This window comes from Chinchilla lanigera, unplaced genomic scaffold (genome assembly GCF_000276665.1).
Source record: "Chinchilla lanigera isolate Chin_1 unplaced genomic scaffold, ChiLan1.0 scaffold00112, whole genome shotgun sequence".
In the NCBI taxonomy this organism is placed as follows: domain Eukaryota; kingdom Metazoa; phylum Chordata; class Mammalia; order Rodentia; family Chinchillidae; genus Chinchilla; species Chinchilla lanigera.
In genome coordinates, this window is record NW_004955513.1 from 1713146 (window position 1) to 1726830 (window position 13685).

Consider the following 13685-nt stretch of genomic DNA (forward strand, 5'->3'; position numbering starts at 1 on the left):
GGGAGAGCGTGCTGTCCTGCAGACAACCAGCCAGTTGGGGACCTGCTGCGTCGTGCCCCAGGTGGCTTCTGACCACAGGACGCTCTGTGGCTAGCTGAGCAGGAGCCCTTGGGACCCAGCCAGGGCCAGCAGGGCTGGAGTCTGGGAGCTGCTGCCTCACTCGGCTGCCCTGCAGGAAGGGCGGCTGCAAAGGCCCATCAGGTGGCAAAGGGCGCTGGCTCTGGCATCACAGCTCGTGTGATGCTGTCCTCCACCACCCACCTGCTGCGTGATTTTGCACCAGCTACTCGGTCACTTTGTGCTTCCTCCTTCTCTCTGGGAAATGAGACGTCTCCGGGTGTGTCAAGGTGTGAATGAGTTAATCTGCAGAGCTTAGAAACGGTGTCTGCCGCGGACAGGGCCAACATGCCCCCGCTGTTTCCCCAGTACCCCCTTGCTCCCCACACCGAGGCCTCACACTGCAGGGCCCCTGGGGTGACAGAGGCCTGAGACTCAGTGGAGGAGCGCCTGGGGTCCCCCACAGCCAGGCCCAATGCCGGGCACAGCGGGTTGCACACTTTGTCTGTAGGGTGACTTGGAGCCTGAGGGCCAGCTGGGAGGGTGCCCCACACTTCCAGGCGTGGGGAGAGAGACGGAACCCAAGCACCACATGTCCATGTATTTAAAGTGCCACATGTCATACTGTTGGACACACGGCAGCCCATATATGACAGGGAGCCCTGTGCACACCTGAGACGCAAGATTCAAATGAAGCTTGGACTGCTCCTTGTGGGGTGGTCTGAGGGTCCTCAGATCCTTGCATGTGGCCTAAATGGGGTGCAGGCTCTGGGGGACATGTCCCTCGGGCCCAAAGAAGACCAATGAGGTCCTCAGTTGTGTTAAGAAAGGCCCAGGAGGAGCCAGCATGGTGGCACATGCCTGTTTTCCCAGCACTCTAGAAGGCTGAGGCAGGGGGATTGCAAGTTCAAGTCCAGTCTGGCAATTTAGGGACTTAATGAGCCCTCATCTCAAGATTTTAAAACATAAAAAAAGAGCTGGAGATGTAGCTCAGTGTGAGAGACTTGGGATCAGTGCTCAATATCACACAGACACACACACACACACAGACACACACACACACACACACACACGGCCCAGGAAGGCCTGTGCATGGCGGCCCGTGCCTGTAATCCCAGCTACTTGGGAGGCTGAGGCAGGAGGATCTCAAGTTCAGGGCCACTAAGTGAGACTGTCTCAAAGGAGGACAGCAGCTCAGTGGTAGAATACTTGCCTAGCATAATACAAGGCCCTGGGTTCAACCCCCAGTACATCCTACTGAAAAGGAAAATCTAGCTCAAATTATCTCGGTCTATTATAATGGCAAAAATTAGAACTCACCCCTTGTCCACTCAGGGCCCATGGGGGAGGGCCGTGGGGCCAGGGGAGCTCAACTGGCGGCTCAGGGTGCAGGAGGGCAGGAGGAATAACTTCTCAGGTTCCATAGCACAGCTGAGCGAGCACGGCTGACAACGATTTAAAGGACTATTTCAAAATCACTCGTAGAGAAGATTTCTGGAAGTTTCCCCAAAGGAAGACATGCTAACTGTCTGAAGCGATACATACACCGCTTCCCCAGATCTGATCTTTGCCCACTGTATACATGTGCTGACATGTCATGCCGAAGCCTGAGAGACGCACCATTACTCTGGGCCAGCCAAGGCTAGTATTTTTTAAATAAATAATTGTCTAAAGTTGCTGCGCAGGTGGAAGGTGGAAGTGGACAGGCAGAGCCCCGGTCCAAGGAGCTGAGTCCTGTGACCAGGAGACAGCTAGTCAGGAAATCACTGTTCTGCGGCCCACAGAGTGACCACTGGTCAGGCAGGGACATGGGGTGCCAGGTGAGGGTCCGGCCTCAGAGTCACGGCTGGTGTGATAGGCTTGTGCCCCAAGGCTCGCAATTCCACACCACGGGTGCGGTCTGGAGAAAACCCAGCACAGAGACACAAGAAAGCTGGCCCAGGAGCCATCACCCGGGAGCGAGACAGCGACGCCGGGACAGGCTGGGAGCCCGCCATCCGTGTGGGGTGCTCTCGGCTGGCACTGCCGGCCTTCAGGACAGGACAACTGTCACTGCAGGGTGTTCTCCAGGGTGACATCGTTCTTCAAGGGTGACAACCACAGGGTCCCCAGGCACTGTCAGATCCACGCCCCCGGGTCTCAGGTTGGTGTCCCTTCTGGGGGAGAGAGGGTCACCCTAACTGTATCCAGGATCTAAGGGAAAGGGTGCAGTGGGCAGAGGTGTCCCTTACGCTCTTGCTGTCCTGCGTGTTTAAAATGGTTTGAAACAGGACCACCCGTGTGTGTGGAGGACACACTCTGTCCAGCAGGGATTAGAGATGGTGCCAGCTTCAGGCAGGGCTCCGGGACGGTGCTGGTGGCAGTGACGGTGGCCAAGCCCGCAAGGAGTGACAGCTGGGGAGCAGGAAGCAGAACCCAGCAGATCCTCGGCTGAGCAATGTCCTGGGACCTGGCCAATGCACACCACGTGTGTTGGCGCCTTTGTCCTTCACACCCCAAAAAGCGGGGATGCTGGCCGAGGTCCCCCTGCCCTACAGGGGTCCGGGTCAATCGTCTGCAGCCACCCAAGCAGCATGGGCCTTTCACCGTCATCCCCCTGCTGTGGGGTATCACCCGCCACATGGGGCACACAGTCACACACACACACGTACACATACAGCCACACACACATGCACGCACTCACGCAGTTGTCCTCCAGCCACCCAAACTCTTTCCTGAGCTCCCATCTGGCCTGGGGGCTCGAGGTTCAGGAACGGTGTCCTGGGCTCGTGGGGACCTGGGACAGTTAGCCTGGCCTTGCCAGAATTCTAAGCCACCCTCGCCTCCCACTGTGGGCAATCAGTACCACCGGGCAGGATCAAGTCTGTGAACACAGGTTTTGGTTTTTTAAGAGACCGGCTAAATAAGTAGTGTGTCTTCTGTAAAATTATTTTTATTACAAATATAATTCACCTTCTCTGTAAAAATTAAAACTGTGAAACATAAAAGGTAAGTATACAAGCTAGGGGTGGTGGTGCACATCTGTAGTCCCAGTACTAGGGAGGCTGAGCCAGGAGGATCACAGTAAGTTAGAGCTCAGTCTGGGTTACACAGTGAGTTTAGGGTCAGCCTGACCTACTTAACCAGACCCTGTCTCAAAACAACAACAAAAAATATACAAATAAAATACTTAAGGGCCGGGGATACAGCTCGGCCGCACAAGTGCCTGCCTGGCAAATGAGAGGTCTTAAGTTTGATTCCTGGTGCCAAAAAAAAGAAAAAGAAAAAAAAATTACTTAGAGCCAACCATGGTGGCACACACCTATAACCCCAGCACTCAGGAGGCTGAGGCAGGAGGATCACAGTGAGTTTGAGGCCAGCCTGGGCTACATAGTGAGTTCAAGGCCAGCCTACAGTACACAGTGAGGTCCTGTTTCAAAAAATACAAAATACAAAAAACTTAGAATAGGTAGAGCACGGCAGGTGTTCAGGGCAGTGGGAAGTGCTCCGTACGATACGCTGGACACATCATACCCATGTGTCCAAGAGTAACCCTCACGAGCCCGCTGGCCCCTGGATGACTGTGGCTCGTCCCTTGTGAGGAATGAGGGGACCACCGTAAGGGGGCAGAGGTGATACGAGAAATCTGCACTTTCTGCTCCATTTGTTGTGAACCTGAAGTTGCTCTGGGAAAAAAATAATATATATTTTTAAACATTATTACCTAACTACTGTTACCACTGGTGAATGTTAGGACTTTTCTTAACACTTTTAGCATAGGGCTCCCCCCATAACCAGGAAATTGTTAACCATGAAAAGGTAAAAATTCTTGAAATAAAAGGAAAAAAAATTCTTGGTAGCTAAGAAACGGGTATAAAGAACCAGGTGGAAACTCTCCAACCCAGAACTGCAGCACTGAACACAGAAATGTCGTGGGCTGCGTCCTGCCTGCCTCCGCCTGTATTCTCCCGCTCACGCAAGTCCTCCCAGACCCGGGCAGCCCCCACCTCCCCTTCTGGCTCGTCCGGAATCACGGAGCGGTCTGCTTTCCTTCGAGAACCTCCCTTCGGGACAGAAGTGAAGATGCCCAGAGGGCTCTGCCCCGTGGGCCCTGTCCCAGGTACCCCGAGGCAGCACCCCGAGCGCTCTGGGCTGCTGCTGGCTGCCTGCGGCATCACCTGGGAGTGAACCGAATCGGGAGGGGAGGGCTGTGTCCCCGCCCCGTAAAGTGACGAATTCCTAGGGGAAGCCCAGGCATCAGAAGCTTTTGCTGTGGGCCATGAACTCCCAGGCGCTCAACTACCTGCAGCAGCGTGGCCTACAAAGGCCGCCGTGCCCCGCTGTCACCAGAGCGGAGCTGTGCCGATGAAGGCCCCGAGGAGGAGCGTCTCCTGCCCACAGCCTCAGATCCAGGGTCCGTGGCACCGTCACGCGTCGGGCTTGGCAAATGAATGCCTGTGTGCAGCACAGGGCGATGATAACTCAGGCCTTCTAAGAGGTGGAAGGGATCCCTGGTGCACCCAAACTGCTGCACACCACTATAAATTCTATTAGCTGAAGCTAAATTTCAGTTTCCTCCTTGAATTATTTATTCCACAATGAACGGTGAAATCCAGGCGGTGGGGGCACCTGTGCGGGTGGATCAGTCGGGACTCTGGTGACTTTACCAACGTTCCTACAGCAGCTGCAGTAACAAACTGCACAAAGGAGGTGGCCGTCACAGCTCTCCTCTCTGTTGGGCCATTTGGCAGATTTATTGTCCCCTCGTCCCGCGCGCCACCGGGCTGTCCTGCATGATTTGTGCTGCACCCTTGAATGTGGCAGCCGCGCTGGCACAGGAGAGGCCCCCGAGGCTGAGGTCAAGCGCTCCCAAAGGCAAAGCAAGAGGGCTGACCCGCAGCCTCCCGCCCGCAGCTCCTGCTTTCACAGAATGGGGGCCCCTCCCAGTAGTCACCCAGGCCACGGCCACTTACAGCCTGTGGCTCCCGTGTTCCTGGGAGCTCCGATCACAGGCACGGCCACTGCTCTGCTCTCCTGTCCCTCCTCCCTCACGCTCCCCGGCTGAAGGTGAGCTGGTGGCTCTGCACACCCCTCTGTGACACACACGGAAGGCCAGTGCTGGCCACGATGCCCCTCGTCACACCAGCAGGGCTCCAGCAGGAGCTGGAAGCAGCCTGAGCTCACTCACACCAGAAAGACAAATGCCCACTGGGGAACAGGGCGTAACAGAGGTCTTAACTCAGTCACATGTAACTTCCAACCCATCTCAGTGTTTTATTTCTATTTTTGATTGTCATCGGCTCTTAAAATTTAGGTTTTAAACAGGTAACAGGGCTACTATTCACCAAACTCCAGCTATGAATCCATAGCATTGTGAAAGCTATAGCAAGAAACTGGCGATCCGCACAGCTAATTTTAGAAAATAGTTTAGTACACATTTGTTAGAAATTTATTTACAGGTTATTCACATGTGTTATCAAATTTGCTCCCGATAATTCACAAAAACATATAAACAAATTGTGCACATTAAATCCAAGGAAAATTATGTACAAAGAAGCAAATCAAGTTCTGAAGTAGGATATGTCGTATTCCCGCTGGAGTAGCTAACACCAAAAGAAGGGCACTTTGTCTCGATGCCACGGCAAGCGGGGAGGGGTCTCTCACCACCCTACAGACTGACCCCCACTCAGCAGTGCGCGCTGTGACAGCCACGTCAGCGAAGGCCACAGTTGACACGCAGCTCCCTGCAACTACACCTACCCACTACAATAAATACGCTTCAAACTTCATGCTGGGTGCAACTGTATCCTGAGAGAGGCTGTCGCTGGGCTGAGGCTTGTACGCTTAGAGGGAGGACACGGGATGGGGTGGAGCGCTAACCTAGCGCGCAGGAGGCGCTGGGCTCCACCACCGGCACCAAAAAGTGGGAGAAAGGGACAATGCAGTTCTCCCGCTGCTTTTGGCATAAACCAGCCAGTGAGCAGTGGCCCAACAGATGAACACAACCTGAGAACAAGGTCTCCTCACTGGAGAGGAAGCTGAGATCTCTGCACTCCAGTGGAGCCCTTCCGCACTCACACGTGAGTATCAGCACAGGCGCAGAGGGAGACGTCTGGCTCTCGGCTCCGCCCACGCCTCCCTGAGCTACCTGGACTCTCCACTTACCCACAAGCCTCTGCTAAACCAAGCACTCTGCCAAGAGAACAGGAAAGGAAACTTGCGGTAACAAGGAGGTCTCTTGGCAAAGGTACAAGGAGGAAGCATGGAGCAGAGAGCGCGGGGTTTACCCCACCGCACCCTGGGCTCCCTCAGCGCGCAGCCTGGGACAGACTGCACCCACACACGGGGGGCAGGCGTCGGCTCTGAGGAGGCCCCCCTCGCACCCTGGTCTCAAGGTGTGCAGCTGACACAAGGCAGACGTGCAGGCATCAGTGGGTAACGGAGCCGTGGAAACCGGGCAGCCAGGGCTGGCTGTACAACGCTCTGTACACCCTGTGCCAAGAGCATTTCTACACCGAACTTTTTGCTTGAGAAAGCAAATGAGAAAAGCCATTTCAGATAGTGCATATTCACCTTGGGAACGTGTCTTTCTGCCTCAAATGAGTGGGCAGGCTCCGCAGCATTCACTGCAAGCCCCAAGTTGTCATATGGTCGTCTGTCCAGTCAGTCACACGCTCAGGCGCCTTCTGTGTGGACGCCTGGATTCCTGGACCAAGTCACGTGGCCCCTCCGTCCTGAGCCTCCTCAGCCCTGAGGACAGTGGGACATCTGTCGGCTCCCTTCCTCCTCCTCAACTCTTACTCTGGGACTTTCCTTCTCGGAGTGGACCTTTCCTACCAGAAATGCTCTCGTGGGCCTGCCCCAGTGGTCCCAGAGCGGCCTGGTGGTCGGAATGCTGGGGGAGTGTCAGGCTTTGCTGTAACTCTCAGAGCCTCAACAGGTCAAGAATTCGTCTACTTCAAGAGGAGTGAGAATTTCAGAGAACTATGTGCGTACCTGACGCAGACTCAAAGGCCTGTGTCCAGGTGCCTCACTGAAGAGCGCGGCTGCCGGCACCTCACCTCCCATGACTGCACTTCCCGAGGTCCCCACGAGGCCCTGGCTGTCGTCTCTAAACACAGCTGAGAGCCCCTGAGCCAGCCGCACTAACTCAGTTTATCCCACATGACCTAGGCTGTTAGAGAAACCTGTCCCCGTAACAATGGTCAAAAGGACCTGCCTTCCTCTCACTTTTAATACAAAGTTTGCTGTTAAAAAATGATGAACATTTTAAGCAAGGAAAAGTGGTCTGCTAGATTAAACTTTAAAAGGGTTTTGTTATTTGCTATACAAATATACACTGCAACTTTTACAACACTCACTCCAGACCAACCCCCTTCTCTACAGAAGAACTAAAGCTCAACATTCAGAGAACAGGAGTAACGATTTCAAGGACATTATTACAGATGCTCAAATGCCCTCAGAAAACATGTGCAACTGGCAAAATCTACTCAAGGTGACCAGAAGGCTCGGCATCGGGACGTACTTCTGTGTCTGCCAGTGGCACACACGCTCCTTAAAGGAAAAAACTAATCACCTCATCGGGATGGTCCTCGTCACTGGTCACCTCAAGCTCATAAAGTGCCCGTGGCTGGCAGTCCCCTCACGTGGCTTTACTGCCAAAGCTTTCTCTTCTTGGAACTGCTGTCCTCCTCCGGTCTCCTGCAGTCCCAGGCAGAGTCCCTCTTTGAGTGGTAAGTCACACAGCCGCAGTTCTCCTGCTCACCCTCACTGAGACCCCAAGCCTCTCTCCTGTGACCTCGCCTGCCCTCCGGGTCACCACCTTTCCTTCTATTCCCAGATGTGTCAGTGCCAGCAGCAGCAGGCTCACCCTGTGCCAGAGGTCTGTGGTGGCTCGGAGGGGTGATGTTAGCAGCAGACGGCTGCAGGGCACCGCTCATGTCCTGGTGAGTCACAGAAAAGCCCAGCTCTGCCCAGGGAGGCGTTGCTGCAGAACACTGGGGGCTCAGGGCTTGCGGATCCCCGAGGAATGTCCCCGCCTTGGCTTCCGCTTCGAATCTCCTGAGCAGTCGTGGGTCTCGAAGTCGGTCTTGCAGAGGTGGCCTTTCAGGGTCCCTTGCAGTCACAGTGGTAGCAGCGTCACTGGAGTCGGAGGGGCTGTGGTACAGAGAAGGAGCGAAGGACGTCCTGGCGAGCCCGCTGTCCAGCCTGCTGCTGGGCAGACCGCCCGGGGGCCTGGGCACCTCAGGGGTGGCGGTGGGGGGGTGGGTCAGGCTGCGCTGCAGCATGGGCTTAAGCTTCAGGATCTTCATAGCGTCATGTCTGTAGTTTTTGTCACAGGTCTTAACGATAGCCCCGCGCTTCTGAGCATCCTGAATCAGTTCGTTCCAGTGCTGGTTTTCCTTCAAACCAAGAGAAGGAAGAAACAATTATATACCAAAGAAATACACCCGGTAGGCACAGGGCTATAGCTTCCATTTCTGAACAAACAGTACGTAAACTTTCATGATTAGACACTACTTCTCAGACAAAACTGAAAGGAAAAAATACGCTGTAGTACAGAATGATAAATCCACATTGCTGAACATCAGTGCTGGCCACGGCTATGGGGAGGGCCGGCCCTTCTCAGCTCTGCTACTCAGCGCTACCTGGTAAAAAGCTGTCCTGCAGATTTACAAGAGTTGCCAAAAGTTTCCGGTCTACATTTCTATTAATTGGGCCGGGGATGTAGCTCAGTGGCATAAGCGCCTGACTGGCAAGCCTAAGGTCATGAGTTTGATTCCTGGTACTGAAACAAACCAACAAAAAATAAATAAATTTCCATTAATTAAAATAAAAAATTCAGTTCCTCAGCAGCGCCAGCCCTGTTCCGAGTGCACAATGGCCCCGCACTCCTGTGGCTACTGCACAGGGGCTGCGTGTCTGGAGCGCTGTGTGTCCTCCTCGGCAGGGCTGCGGCCTTCGGGCTCCAACAGAAGACGTGGCTTCAGAGGCCAGCTTCTCAGCACATGGCCCTATCGAGAGAGATGTCAGAATACCCTAATCCCCTGAAACAGCATGTAAAGGTATCACCCCACTTTGTTTCTTTTCTAGAGGACCTTAAGAATTGAAAAACACGTCTGGAGGTAAAAAACCAGTGAATTTCTCCTCTCTTCCCTGCAGTTCCCCCAGTAGTTACCGGCTGCTTTACAACCACTAAAACTTGCATTTCTTCAGAAAGAACAAAGAATGAGCAAAAAATGGAGAAAAAACCCAAAGGATGGGAAGGAAAAGAAGTGGACAGCTTCCCTCACGCAGGCTCCTACACTATTTACAAAGGTGGGCTGGATGCAGGTGAGGCTGCACAGTATTTCCTTGCTGGGAAATGACTCCTCCTGGGTCATGACTTGACCTCTGTGAGCCTGCTTCCTCATTTATAAAATTGGAATACAGCCCCATGAGCAGCACCAGGCCTGCGCTCAGTTCCCTTCACCCTCGGAGGCCCCAGAGAGCTTGGCTGGTGGCTGACACACACATGAGGTAGACGGCTTTGCTATTTCTGAATCTACTACACCTGAACTTGGCATTTAACCCAATCCTAAGGTCACAGCAACAGTTCCTGAGAAAAGACTTCTCAATTTTGGCTTCTCAGAGGAAACCAAGTGCTTTAATAATCTCTGCCGTTTTCACAGGGAAAACTGAGCTAAGGAATCAAAAAGAAAAGGAAACCTAGAACCAGCAGAGTTGGTAAGCTGGGGCTTTCTGTCCTGTGGCCTGCTGCTTCCGTGGTGCTGGGGAGAGGAAAGCCAGTCTCACACCTGTGGGGTGAGTGCCCGCGGCAGTGCTGCCCTTCACAGTGAGGACGCCGCCTGTGTCACCAACTGGAGCTCAGAGCTCTGCAAATGCGTGTACCCCACTTCCAGTCTCCAGCTGGGCTGTCTCGCCTCCTCCATCTGTCCTTCAAGTTCGAGACAACTCTCCCCCATTCCAAGTCTTACCCCAAGGCGCACTCCAGGACATGTGAGGCGCCTGGCTGCCAACAGCAGTGCTGTCCACGGAGGCCCTTCGTCAAAGGATCAGGACGAGACTTGTCTGCAGCAGGTTTACCTTTGCCAGTTTAACTGGGTCAAAACCTGTCAGACAGTCACACTATTCTGCTCAACTATACAGTAACAATTGTAATAGGTCATCTGACTGAAAAATCACTGAACATCCAGCACCTATGGTCACACAAAAACTAAAAAAAAATCCTTTGATTCCCGGTCCCGGAAAACAACAACAACAAAAAAATTTTAAAAATCCTCTGAGATACACACCCAAAGGAACTTGCAAAGAAAGGTTCCATTCATTTCTCCTATGAAAAATGGCTTTTAAACTTTCAATTTACATATAAATTTTTATGGCAAAGCAGCATAATGATGAGATTAGTAAAAAGGTATCTACTTATAAATATAAAAACAGATGAACACTGCGCAAGTACGGATGGAAACAGAGTTCCAAAGAGGAGAAGGAGTAACACTGCTATCTTCCCGTTCCACTGGCATATACAAGAGCGATGCAAGAGGTTCCCATGTAATTGCTTTATCCCTCCTCCTTCCTTCCATTCTTTCCCAGTGCTAGAAACAGAACCTCGGGCCTCATGCTAGGCAACTACTCCATCCCCACTCTTTATTTTAAAATGTCAGAATTTATAATATATTAGAAACACAATCCTCAGCAATACTTAAATTTATGAAAAAAGTTTTTTCATATCAACTTACAAATAAAGGGCATATAACTTGAAACTTCTTTTACAAGGTGCACAAGCCACAAAAGCTTGGTAGATGGAGGCAAGAGAAGGGTCATGGGAGACAGGTGTACTTGGACGCCCCTGGTGGTACCAAGGGGGGGGGGGGACGGCGGGAGGCAAAATTTGCTGAGTCAGCTTCTGTCCTTCCATGACCAAAAAGTAACTCCTTAAAAAAACCCCCCAAGGTATGACTGCAGACAAGACACCAGTCGATGCTACACCCTGCCATACCGGCCCTGCCACTGGCAGCTCCGTCTGTCCACCCAAGATGCACAGCCGTGCGCCTCTGCCCAGCAGCGCCTGTGCGGCCCCGCGGCTCAGGTACAGACAAGAGGCAAGCGCGACCACTGCGTGCTCCTACTCGCTCTCCGGCATCAGACGGCACCGATCGCAGCCACATCAACATGCTGTTCTAACCGGCTTACCTGTGTGAGGTTACAGTTTTTTTTAACACTAATGGTACAGGTCATTTTTTGAAAAAGGTCACCATGAGAACCCAGGGCAGACACTTGGGCTGCGGGCTGAGAAAGTGAGCAGTTGTACGGGTATACAAAAGCTCCAAGAAGAAAGTTGCTGGAGGACATAACTTACTTTAAAAGTCACTTTATGACACACACAGCACTAGCTGAGGCAGTGCCCCTGGCAAAATACACTTCTTCCAATTACTCTCTCTTTTGTTAAATAAAGACAGGAGATGTTAATAAAAAAGCAGACCTAACAATGGATCTACTCCAAAATATGTCTCAATTTCGATGGAAAACAAAAATGGAACTCAATCCAGGGATAGCAACCATGAGCACACTGGAGTTTCTTGTGGTCCCCAAGAAGCTACCTACCATCAGGGTCCTCAGATGTCCAAGGATGAAAAGGCTGTATTTGGCACGCGTAATGGTGACGTTCAACCTCTGCAAACTCGCCAGGAACCTAGCAACAGAAAGAGAATCAATTCTCCCCCGAACAGAACCGTGCCGCACGCCCCTTTACACAGCACAGGCAGCACTGAGCAGCGTCTTGAGTGTTGCTTCCGCGTCCTGCCATCCGCAAGGGGCTTCTCTCTCTGCCCCACCCCAGTTCCTGGCCCAGAAGCAAATCCCATTAAAATCGCAATTGAACCAAACCTCTGATGCTTCACTTCAGTATTACATCCATTCATTTCCTATTCTGACGTGGATGAGACACTAGAAAACTTAAAGAGTATGCCTTATAAATCTTACATACAGACCAGTTCAATTACTCTTAATTATATCTGGAATGTTAAAATATCATGGACACAAAGCAGAAATATACAAACATCAGACAAATGTATCAATAAATCAAAAAACAAAATAAATGTAAAACTTCAAACTAGCTGGGAAAAAGTAGACTATTTATTAAGTGATTTGGTGATAACCAGCCTCCATAACCACCCCATACCAAGGATGGAGAAAGATCGCCTCAACTGCTCTTTTCTTTTAGAATAATTCCATTTTCTAATAACCTATCAATCCTATTCGGGTCTCATGAGATGGAACAAATAATCACATCAAGAGTCTCAGGCCTTGGGAGACTCAAGGGAACCCTTGGCATCTTCAGGAAGCAAACTGACAGCAGTGAGGATGAACAAACGGAGGCACAGCAGGGAACAGAAATAACAGGCAGCCACTTTATGACACACACAGTACTAGGTGAGGCAGTGCCCCTGGCAAAATAAACTTCTTCCAATTACTCTCTCTTTTGTTAAAGACAGGAGATGTGTTAATAAAAAAGCAGACCTAACAATGGATCTACTTCACAACTTCAAAGAAACCTTCATCACGTTATACAAGTTTTATAAAAGAGCCCATAATCCCAGCACTCAGGAGGCTGAGGCAGGAGGGTCACTGCGAGTTTGAGACCAGCCTGGGCTACAAAGTAAGCTCACAGCTGGCCTGAAATGCACGGTGAGACCCTGTCTAAAAAAAAAAAAAGTTTCATAAAAAAGAAATTAATACATTAACCATGATGGCTGATGGGCCTAATCTTAGACTAAAAGCAAGTGAAATAGCAGCAAGGCTAGCTCCTCACCCGATCGAGCCCTGCGTGGTGTTTGCTCTAACGCAGGTGACAATGATGCAGTCCTTCTGGCGACCCTGGAAGGCATCTACGGTGTCCACCTCTGCCGGTCTATTTACACAGAGAGAAGTTTACTTCAGAAAGTAAAACACCTGTAAATATACTTCCTTATATAAAGTGGTAGTATTTTTAAACCTTTGTCATGGTACCTTGACAGTTAGCATCAATCTGCTCTCTCTCCTATGCCCTGGCAACCATCTATCTATATTGCACCTCTAGGTTTTCTTGTATTTAAAATGTCACAGATGGAGCCATACAATGTGCTCCTTTACGACTGGCTTCTTTTAGACTAACACACCCAAGGCTCATCTACTGTGTAGCAAGTAGCAGTATTTTTTTTCTGAGGACATATCACAATTTATCCATCTACAACTTGTAGGTATTTGGGTGATTTCCAGTTTATGGCTACTACGACTCGTATCGCTGTAAGAAATCCTGTGCAAGTTTTTATATGAATATTTTTTCTTTTTTTTTCTTTTTTTTTTTTTTTTTTTTTTTTTTTTTTTTTTTTGGTTTTTCTCCGGTACCAGGAACCGAACTCACGACCTTGCGCTTGCCAGGCAGGCGCTTTGCCGCTGAGCTAAATCCCCAGCCCCAATATTTTTTTTTTTTTTTTTTTCAATTCTTTTGGATATATACCTAGAGTGAAACTACCTAGACAGTAATTCTACATTCAGTATCTTGAAAGAATTACCACAGCGTTTTCTATAGCAACTTGCCATTTCCTCTCCTCACCACAATGTATACAGGCTCCAATTTTTCCACATCATCCCCGCTTGCTGTTTAATTA

At 51.0% G+C, this 13685-nt stretch overlaps 1 protein-coding gene across 1 annotated transcript in view; it reads right to left on the minus strand.

Annotated features, from left to right (window-relative positions):
* Window positions 1-5286: 5286 nt before the first annotated feature.
* Window positions 5287-13685, minus strand: part of Setx (senataxin) — a gene marked incomplete at its 5' end in the record, with an annotated part of 57702 nt that continues 49303 nt past the window's right edge. Inside the window, 3 exon segments of the mRNA XM_005408377.2 lie at window positions 5287-8438; window positions 11641-11728; window positions 12848-12946. Of these exon segments, the coding sequence (XP_005408434.2) occupies window positions 7689-8438; window positions 11641-11728; window positions 12848-12946 (937 nt within the window).